At 40.4% G+C, this 11,045-nt stretch overlaps 1 protein-coding gene across 1 annotated transcript; it reads right to left on the bottom strand.

Moving 5' to 3' along the window:
* Positions 1-257: 257 nt before the first annotated feature.
* On the bottom strand, positions 258-10,731 carry LOC114574028 (interferon gamma receptor 1-like). The gene is made up of 8 exons (XM_028606314.1): positions 10,379-10,731; positions 4,552-4,669; positions 3,159-3,343; positions 2,895-3,043; positions 1,597-1,768; positions 694-818; positions 533-589; positions 258-488 (listed from the first exon to the last, which is right to left on the bottom strand). Exons 1-8 carry the CDS (start codon positions 10,434-10,436, stop codon positions 258-260), a joined length of 1,095 nt encoding a protein of 364 aa, XP_028462115.1. The 5' UTR covers positions 10,437-10,731.
* Between the last annotated feature and the right edge of the window lie 314 nt (positions 10,732-11,045).

An 11,045-nucleotide genomic window follows, 5' to 3' on the forward strand; every position in this document is an offset into this window, starting at 1 on the left:
TCGACTCGGGTATGTACTAGGTTCATTTTGCGCCGGATTTGTCCTTTAACATGTAGGTCAATGCATTTCTAAACAGTGCAGTCAGAAAGAAAGAAAAAAAAGATTTTGAGCGTCTCTCAGGGGTCTTCTTGGCAAAGCTTCTACCTCCCTGAGTGCAACGTTTAGGCTTTATAGTGCCTAGTTAGCCCCGAGGTACGATCGTGACGGCTGATCCCGGATGAGTTAAAACCAACGCCGTGCAAATTCAAAATCCCAAATCAGGACGGCCCTTCCCTCTCGCTGTAACCCGTGACCATGTCTCCGTCCCCCATGTCCACCTGCAGGTTGTGCGGCAGGTTGTGCGGGCAGTCGTAGGGAGACCGTTCCTTCTCCTCTCCGTCCTCTGCGAAGTCTTCGTCTCCCCTGTATCCCTCTCCGAGTTCCCCCCCGGAGGAGGAGGAGGAGCAGCAGCAGCTGTCCTCGGTGAGACTGTCCCCGTCCTCGGGAGACTGTCAATGGAGCTGACCGACAGGTTTTGCAGGGCTGCCGGGACACGGTCAATGATCGGACACTCCCTGTCCCAGTGGTTTCTAGCAGCTTCAAAGTCTTCCTGACAAAAGGGAAAAGGGGAAAGAAAAAGGTTTACAACAACAACAACATAATTACTAATCGTTTGGTTGGTTGGTTTTAGTTTTTTCCGATATGACTCCTTACCAGAGCCGAGGGCAGACCGGGTAGCTTCATCGTCCAGGCTTTTGCTTTGCAGATCAGAAAAGTAATCGCACTGATTACGACGAAGAGGAAGAACAGCATTATAGCGAGCGCTATCGCAGGGAGCTCTGCAATCAAATCAGATTTTTAAAAAGAAAAGTCAAGTCAAAATAGTTTGAAAAGGTTTCTCGTTTACCAAAAGTGCTGCAGCAAAGAACACTTATTTTGAAGGACAGTTTATTTTTTTAAGTCCGGTGACGATGTTTATGCTGGATTAGTTTGTGTATCGGTTATCATTCAACCTGGATTTGAACTCTTTCAGGTCTGGACACACCAACCCGATAATCGGCCGCCGGACGGTCTGGCGAGGTCGGGGTATTTTCAGTGTGATATTTAGTACTTTTATTTACACAGTTTTCTGCACTTTTCACCAAGTCAAATTTAAGACTTTTTAAGACCCTTGTGAATGAAATTTAAGACCTTTATCCCATTTTTTTCAAGCCAAGTATCGCTAAACGTGCACTTCCCCATAGCTAAAGAATGAAATCCGTTTTATGTCTGTGGTACAATCTGAAAGAGCATCGCACCAATAACACGAAAGCTGATTGGCTGCAATATAAGTTGCAGGTCTCATTTGTAGTCTTAATGTGGCTAAATTATATTTCGACTAGTCAAAGAAACAACTACAACTCCACAGTAATAATGAAAAAAAAGAGCATTAGAGGCAGCGATACATGGACGTAGGAAAATTAAGACCTGTTTAAAATGATGTAAGACCTAGAGCACATTCACTTCAGCCATTTAATACTTCACCGCTGCCTGTTCTGTTCAGAAAATATTTCACGTGACCAGACTGTACTGTTCTTGATGCAGAAAGAAGACAAAGTCTTCCCCGTTAAGACTTACCAATCGACGCAGTCGCACAGATGTCGTGTGTCTTTGTGAACAACACGTTGCGACGAAGCTCCCCGTGAACCAAGCTTCCATTCAGGCTGACGCACTTCTTCACCCCCTCCGGAAACGAGATGTTGCGTTTGCAGATTGTCTCACCCGCCTTGCAAGACTCGGTAATATTTCCCTGAAAGTCACAGAACACGTACAGATACAAGAACACTGTTCATGAAGTACTGGATGAATGAATTCAGGATAATTCATGTACCACTATTATAAAAGTGTTACCATCTTATTTTCATATTCGTATAATGGGGAACAAAGAATTTGAACTCCATTGTTTTTTGGGGTGGAAGCAGAAATGTCTTTCAACAAATCTCTCCTTCTTATTAAAACTGCTTTCATTTGAGTCTCGATATCCAACCCCTAGCTGGAAGTGTGATGTTCCTGAAAGTGCTCCCGTGGTGCAATTAAACAGAAACAGCATGTTGTGGTATGATGAGACTAAAGGGAAAGCTTAGACAACATCGGATATTTCCCAGAGAGAGAGAGAGACAGGCTGAACTAGGCTTTAGTATCTGATACTTCCCAGAGAGAGAGAGAGACAGGCTGAACTAGGCTTTAGCATCGGATACTTCCCAGAGAGAGAGAGACAGGCTGAACTAGGCTTTAGCATCGGATACTTCCCAGAGAGAGAGAGACAGGCTAAACGAGGCTTTAGTATCTGATGCTTCCCAGAGAGACAGGCTGAACTAGGTTTTAGCATTGGATACTTCCCAGAGAGAGAGAGAGAGACAGGCTGAACTAGGCTTTAGCATCTGATATTTCCCAGAGAGAGAGAGACAGGCTGAACTAGGCTTTAGCATCTGATACTTCCCAGAGAGAGAGAGAGACAGGCTGAACTAGGCTTTAGCATCGGATACTTCCCAGAGAGAGAGAGAGAGACAGGCTGAACTAGGCTTTAGCATCGGATACTTCCCAGAGAGAGAGAGACAGGCTGAACTAGGCTTTACGGCGCCTTCACACTGGCACTTGAAATCAGCTCGTGGATGGATGTCGTACTACACCGTTGAAAGCTTCGGAAGAGAGTTTATCAGTACCATAGCAACGCTAACTTCCGCTCGGATTGTCGGATAGGAACTGTCCGTTGCCAGTCGTACGAGTTCAACTTTTTGAACGCTTTCGCGCCGCACTCGTTCGCTGGGAATCTCCGTAGGAAATGAATGACTTCCGGTCGTTTCGCAGCCGTATCTACTGTTCCAATGTGAAGGCAGCGTTAGCATGGGATACAAACTTTACGATGCGGTACTTACAGCGTCTGACGAGATCGTGAATTCAAAGGTGGTGGCACCCGTCTTGACAGCGTGCTTCAGTCGGTCGTAGTGGTGGAGGGGATTCACGAAGCTCACTGTGGCGCCTGAATCCTTCTCATCCACATCCACGGGAGGGAAGTCCAACTCACCTGGGAAGAGAAACCTCTCTTTATAACTCAAAACAGCACCGTCTAACTTAAACAGTGGCTTCCTTATATTTATTACAGGGAAATAAACACATTTTAACATCTACATGTTACTTACATTCTATTTTGACCGTCTTTAAACGATTAAAGGAGAATGTTTCGGATGATACCGGTTTGGATCGGTTGCCTCCCTCTACGGCTGTCACGTTGACGTGGTAATTGTCCATGTAGCGCTCTTCAGACGCCCAGATGTAGTCGCTCAGGTCGTACCGATGGTCTGTGGTTTCGTTCTGATAGGGTTCCCTTTAAGATGAGCAACAACACAGCACATCAGTCAGTCATCTAACTGCATTCACAAACAGAGTATCCTTGTCCAGCTGCTGCAACAAATATGCAGAGGCGGAGAAATCACTCTGCACAAAAATGATCCGAGAAGTGTTTGATGGTTATTTATTTGTGGTTGCCAAACAATCATAAAGTAAGCTTTATTTACCATCAGATTCAAGTAGCTACAAAACATTAGTTCTGCTGGTGTACAGCTGGACTGGAGCATGTGATGTTAGCTGTTCACTGAATAGGACCTGTAAAGCCCCGCCCATTTTTTTTCACTTAAGGTAGTTGTTATGCATTTCTCCCGGGTGCAAAATTACAAATCCCAGTATGGCCACGCCTCGGCATGGCCATAGTGGTCGACTAGTCGGGTTTAGGCATTTGACCTCGTTTGGTTAAGGTTAGGAAAGCTGGTCAGGGGATAGGACCTGTACAAATAAGGTTACGTTACCTTGCGTAAACATGGACGCCTGGCCAATAGTAGCTATTGAAGGGCGGGTCTGTAGCTAGCTGTCTGGATTTACCCTGCAGAGATCTGAGGAGCGGTTAACCATAGTCCTCAGAAATACACCGGAGTTTTAAATTCCAACAAAAAAAGAAAGCTGAAGGAAACGGAAATCGCCGAAAATACATGCATCCGGCGGAAGTGGAAAGTCGTGGATATGGACTTCACCCATGTTGACAGGCTCAGTTTGAATTTCCAAAAGGAGGGTTGACCAGACAACCCTGGCCCAACCCTGGTATGTGGTGTGAAAGAGGTAGTGACTTTATAAATCCAGGGTTATAATACGAATACATGCTTTTTGGCACTAAATATGTTCAAGTATTAATAAAACAGTTTGAATCTGAATGCATTTTTAAATCATATCACATATGAGATAAATCTCGGATAGAAAATACAGTATATTGACCAAGTTTTTAATCATTTTTAAACACTTTTTTTTTTAGTGGAATGTAACTAAGTACATTTACTCCAGTACTGTACTTAAGTACAAATGTCAAGGCCACCCCCCCTCTCCTCCTCCACAATGGCTACACAGACACAGAAATGGCACATCCTAAGGAAAGCTCATAGTGGGACTGGCTCTAGTGATAATTAATCAAACTAATTCGAGCATTAGCAAAGTTTTAGCAAAAGTTATATTTTCTCCAGTTTGAAGTTCAGGAGAGTTTGGTCTCACCCTTCAGACCCTTCGATGTGTACTAGGAATCTGGTTTGTGGTCCCTGTTCGCTGTACTCCCATGTGACCACGACGTCGAGATTCAGGCAGCTCAGCTTCACGTTTGTCGGCGGCGGAACTGCAAAAAAGAAAAAGACGAAAGATCAGTGGCTGATAGGGGTGGGAATCTCTTGGCACCTCACGATTCGATTTGATTCAGAGGCCAACGATTCGATTCTTAAGCGATTATTGATGCAACAATTTTTTTTATGTACATTTCCATGGGGGAGTTTGCTAATCACTTCCTAGACAAAGCACACACACAAGTTTTAAATAAATGTATTGTCTTCTGAGGTTTTTATTTTGTAGTCATTCCATGCTTAAGCTTTAAACATGCTTGTGAACGTCACCTTCTCTCCCAGTGATCTTACATGTCAGAGGCTCAGTCACGTTTAAAAGGTGGAGAATTGGCTTCTTAGAACATGAAACATGAGGTGGTCAGATGTCATGTGATAAAGTAGATGAACATGTGTATTTGTGTATTTTCATGTATATCTTATTAGATATATATATATTATATAAATAAATATATATATATATTTGTATATTTTTTTTCTGCACTCTTGCCTAAACTCTAAGTTGTTGTCCATTATCCCATCCTCTTTCAGTCACTCTGTTTTCTGATTTGTACTTGTCTGGAGACAGTAACTTTTAAATAAAAATCAACACATTTAAAAAAAAAAATTAAAAAAAAATCTTATTATCTCAATCAAAAATCGAATCGTTCTAGAGAGGATTGCGATGCATCTAAGAATCGATTATTTTTCCCACTCCCTAGCGGCTGAGCTGGGAAATGCATCGTCACGAAGCTGAAAACATGGCTTCTGATTGGTTCTTCTGATGCCGTGACAAGTTTTTAAACTTTTTAGAGACACGTGCTTCTCACAGGAGAGCGACGCTTCAAACATATGATGATCTTATATGATCTTTTTATCCTTTTTCTATGCTGTTTTGCTGCACTTTTTAATATTTACCTGTAGTTGGTATTGTTCCTGTTACCGATCAGTTACTGGTTTTGTTTTTTCGTTGACCTTGTAAAGTGCCTTTGAGTACCTTTTAAAGCGCTTTTAGAAATAAATGTACTACTACTACTACTACTACTACTACTACTACTACTACTACTACAACAACAGGTCATGGTGCATTGCTGTAGATGAAACAGATTTTTAAATCAAACTAAATCAAACACTTTTACCTTCGCATCAATCAACTAATCAATTAGTCAACTAAGAATTTATTTGGTTGCGAAAAGCCCTGCAGGAAATAAAGAAAATAGTATTGAAGGAAAAAAATTGTATTGAACAACTTATTTTCAGGAAGTTGTAACACCTTCACCCACGCTGATGATCTTCGCACCGGCGAGTCCAAGCCATGTTTGGCAACACTCGCTACTCATAAAGAGATATTAAAAGATTTCATTCCAGGCATTTATTTACTAATTTGATTCATATATTACGCTACTTTTGTGAAGCCAAGACTTTTGTAAACTAATTTCAAGCACCAAAACAATGGAGTGTGGTTATGTTTTCACAAGAGATGTGAGAAATATTTCCCTTTTAGCGCCAAATTATCTCTTTATCCAATGCTCTAGAACCATTTTGGGCCTCACTATACAGAAAGCTGAGTTTGTCCTGAACATTTTGATATGTTACACACGGGGGATCAGTTATATGCATATACCCTTAAAAGTTGAATTCAGTAAGATATATAGGATTAACTGAAACACAGCCAGTGGCAACTTAATGCAACAGCATTCACCTCTTCAGTTTTACCCGTCACAATTAAAGCTCTATGACTTAACTTCCTCCCAACATTTCCCTGAGAAGTAACCCAATAAAATACATTACACATTAGAGCTGGACGATATGGCAAATCTCACAATATTTTTGACAAAATACTTCAATGTTGATATTGTCGCGATATTGTAGTGTTGACTATTGGTGCTTTCACAAAATATTAACACAATGAGTTTTGATAAATAATCACCAATAATGTGGATTCGGTGACTAAGTGGGGTAAAGGCAAATAATAGAAAAGCTAGAACAGTCTGGTAGATTCAGAAAATTACATCACTTTACTGTAACGCAGCCTCTAAAACACTTACTCACGATATCCAAAATTGAAGACGATATCTAGTCTCATATATCGATGTCGATTACACATCCAAGCGAATCAAAGCACATCTGTGCGTACACGACACCCACCCACACCCCACATATTTGGGTGTAGGCAAGTACATACTTTCCAATCAGCTCCAGTAACCCTATTGGCCCATCAAATAACAGCGTGTTGACAAATGCTGTCAGCTTTTGGGAACCACAAGAACAATAACCGGTACATCAAGGTGCCATTGTGCTTGCTCTTCAACATTCCACCGTTCGGTTTCATAGCTACTGCCTCGCCAACAGCTGGGAGACAAAGTCTCTTCATGGGTGAACAAAAAAACAAGAATAGTGTAGTGTAACAGATTCAGTCTCATCTTATCCTAATGTTCTCTTTCCTGTTCACTCATCAAGATCCTGCTGTTCTGCAAGATGTTTTGACTGTCCTGAAACTATTTCACCTGATCAACAAACTTTGAGTGTATCCTGATTTAATCAAGTCCGTCTGCCTTTATCTAGCTTCAGGCTGATTTATACTTCTACTACTTATACTTCTATCTACGTGCGTAGATACATGAAGACACAAACCTACGCCGGACTGTACACCTTTAGTGCCGATTAGGGCTGGGTACCGAGTTCAATGCTTTTTAGGCACCGACTGAATTGCCTCTACAGTGTTGAGTAGGGATAGACCGATTACGGGCCATTTTATGGCAGTTTTCAGATTATCTGTATCAGCGTTTTATTTGTCCGATAACAGATAAAGTTAATGAATTACAAAGTGTTGTATTTTGGCTCGTCTACAGCTCTGTGTTTGTCCCTCTGCTCCAGTTTCTCTCCCCACTGAGTCTCACTTAATGCCCCCCCAACACTATCTGACTCTCTTACTGGCTATTATGTTCAAAGTTTCTAATTTATTAAATAATTGCTTAAAGCATTTAAACTAAATTATGTGTTGGAATTTGTAACATTCCAAAATCTTAATTTTGACTTAAAGATTTTCATTTTCTCTGTAAATGCATATCGGTTCCAAATATTGGTTATCGGTCTCATTAACTACTAGTATCGCCCTTAAGAAACCAGTATCGGTCGATCCATAGTACTGAGTATCGAAAAATGCCTCTTCAATCAATCCTCAATTTCAATACCTAAGGTGTAAATCTCATCGGCGTCAGTGAGCCAATAAGCACGCAGCATGCTTCTACCAAGAACTAATAATGTCTGCGATTGGCTGAGACACCCAGGAAAAACTCTACGTTACACAGAGACGGGGCTCACATAGTAGGAGCTGGAAAATAGATAAAGGATTTGTGCCATAATGTTATTTATATTTGTTAAAATGGATTTTATAAAATTGGTATCGAAAAAAAGTATCGTTCAGAAACCGATATCCAAGCCAGGTTGGCTCTAAAGAGATTCACTCCTTAACTTATCAAAGCACTTTGTCTTTGACGGAGCAGACGGTATTGAGTCTATGCAAATCGACTCAGACAGACTTGTGAGTTGAATGTGCTTCTGAGCTTTTGTTTATTCGGTTACTCCCTGTAAACTTGTATAAGACCCTGGCCAGAAACTCATTCCGGTCAGAGAGAATTCTGCAGCTTCTTGTGAACTTTGGTCTCCACTGTGCAGTGAATAAAACTTATCTGAATCAGCCACAGTCTGTCAGCTATTTGTACTAATCAATGTTTGATTGCATGACTTATGAAATCAAGACCTCGCCCTTCCTTTAACAATGAGTCTGCAAACACACGAGAGAAACACATTCGCAAATAGGCGTAATTTACATGGGGGGGGGGGGAGTTACAACCCCTCCAATAATCAAAACTGGACAGTGTAACCCACCCCCCAAAAAACTGTTATAATTATAAATTTCCTTTGCATAAATAAAAAGACATTTGCGCCATAACTTGATGCAGAAAAGGCACAAATTGTTGCAGAAAAATTCACCAGAATGCAGGAAATAAAGTGTTTGAAACTCAAAATGTACCCAACCTTGAACCCAAAGTTACACCCTTGCATTCCCATGACCTTTGCTTTACGATCTGGGTGATTTACAGTGTCACTTTTGTTATGGTTCAAATGTAGTTTCTGGAATGTGTCACTCAGCAGCGTGAAAGACGAGCACTTGTGTTTTTACTGATTACAAAAAAATAAAAAATAAAAGCACTCGATGGGGGAAATGTGACCCAAGGCTATCTTCATGAGGAAGAAAAACTGTTGCCACTTTATGACTCAACATTCACAGTAGTTACATCTACACATACATCAGACCACACAGAAACCACATAACACCCACAGAGAGGCAGGAACGTCCACTAACACTCCTTTTAAAAACAGGGAAATGACTCCTGAACTCTCTTAATCATTTTAAATAAAAAGGACATACACAGTGGTGTAGTCTACGTGGGTAGACACAGTATACCCACTAAGAAAGCTCCAGGATTTCCATATACCCACTTAAAAATGCCCAATGCCACGCAACAACATACTGTACTTTCCATTGTAATTTTGATATGTTTTGAATTGTCATTTGTGTTTTATTTCTTTATTTTTTATTTCATATGCGAAATAAAGGGATTTCCACCGTGAATTGGTGCATAAAAGTGTATCCAAATGAAGGAAATGAAGTCTTTGACGCTCAAAATAATCCTGGGGGAGGACACCCAGACCCCCCCCACTATGATATGCCGCCCCTCCCGCAAAGCCAGATTCTGGCCAATATATTAATACAGTACAGTACAGTATACCCACTACATTACATTAGACCACACCACTAGTCTGGATCATCCCGCAGAAAGTTTTAAGCGTCAAACACTTCATTACCGGCATTCTGGAGAATTTTTCTGCAACAATTATGTGCCTTTTCTGCATCAATTTATGGTGCAAAAGTCTTTATGTAAATGGAAATTTTTATTATTAATTATTCTCCTGTATTATTTAGTTTTTTTGTTATTATTTTTTTTTTTTAGATTTATTTGCACAATTTAAAATATACAGAATGACAAAAGATAAACAAAGTGAAAACCCAGTGGGCTTATTTGAAGCCTCCACCTTAATTTTAAAATGTCATAACATCATATAGAACAATAAACAGAGAAAACAATGAGACAACATAAAGTTGATACTGAAATGTGAGAATAAAAGGTATTGAATTAAAAAGGGCGTAGTCTACGTGATACGCAGGTAAACCCACTAAAAAGCCCCAGGACTTCCATATACCCACTTAATACAATGGCATGCAACAACATACTTTCCATTATATGTTTAATATATGTTGAATTGTCATAACTGAATTTAACTAACTTCTTCAAAACTTCCTGCATATTCAAAACATCACGTGTTTCGGGAGTTGTTTTTTTTAGGAATCATGTACATCTCAACAACAAATCGGTTATAAAATGAGACTTTGTTAAAAAGACATGACATTTAAAATAACTTCATCTTTTCACGCTCGTGTTGTGTTCTTTCATGTCCAGGATTTTTTTTCTGCATTGAGTACTTTACTTTAAAAGTGTCCTTCTATATTTATCTTTTACATTTTCCTGATGATACTTACATACTTTAAGTAACATTTTAAATGCAGGATCTTTAACTACAACAGAGTATTTTACTGTGTGGTATTAGTAGGCTAAAGTAAATTAGTAAAAGATCTGAATACTTCTTCTTCCACATCTTCCACTTACCAATGGCAGCGGCAGCGGCTCGGCTGAGCAGAAGGAGCAGGACGCCGGACAGCAGCATGTTTCCAGGGCAGGCCTTCCAAAGTGTCCGCCTAACAACCGCTCAACTCCGGCTTCCTCCTCAACACTGACAGGCAACAATAAAATGAATAAAAAGCGAACGAGCCTTCATTACAAAAACGCCAACTTTTTGGGCAACAACGTAAAGTTTCCGTCAGACAAGTTCCTGATTTTCTTCCACAGAACCCTGACGCACTCACGCCCACTCTCCGTGTAGTAGTGTTGTAAGAGCGAGGACGATTCACCTGTTCAACCGGGAAACACACACACACACACCTGGACCGGAAACCGTAAGAGAGCGTTGATTGTTTTTTTTACAGTCATCTTCATTTTCTTCAAAATAAAGGTTTTTTAGTGTGCACAAAAGAAGGGAGGGAAAAAATAAATAATGTGATATGTAATCTCCATTTAGACAGACAGACAGACAGACAGACAGACACGAAGACAGATAGACAGATAGATAGGCCTACATGTAGATAGATATGTAGATAGACAGACAGACAGACAATAAGACAGATAGATAGATAGATAGATAGATAGATAGATAGATAGATAGATAGATAGATAGATAGATATATAGATAGATAGATAGATAGATAGAGATATACAT

The sequence above is a fragment of the Perca flavescens genome, chromosome 2 (genome assembly GCF_004354835.1).
Source record: "Perca flavescens isolate YP-PL-M2 chromosome 2, PFLA_1.0, whole genome shotgun sequence".
Classification (NCBI taxonomy): domain Eukaryota; kingdom Metazoa; phylum Chordata; class Actinopteri; order Perciformes; family Percidae; genus Perca; species Perca flavescens.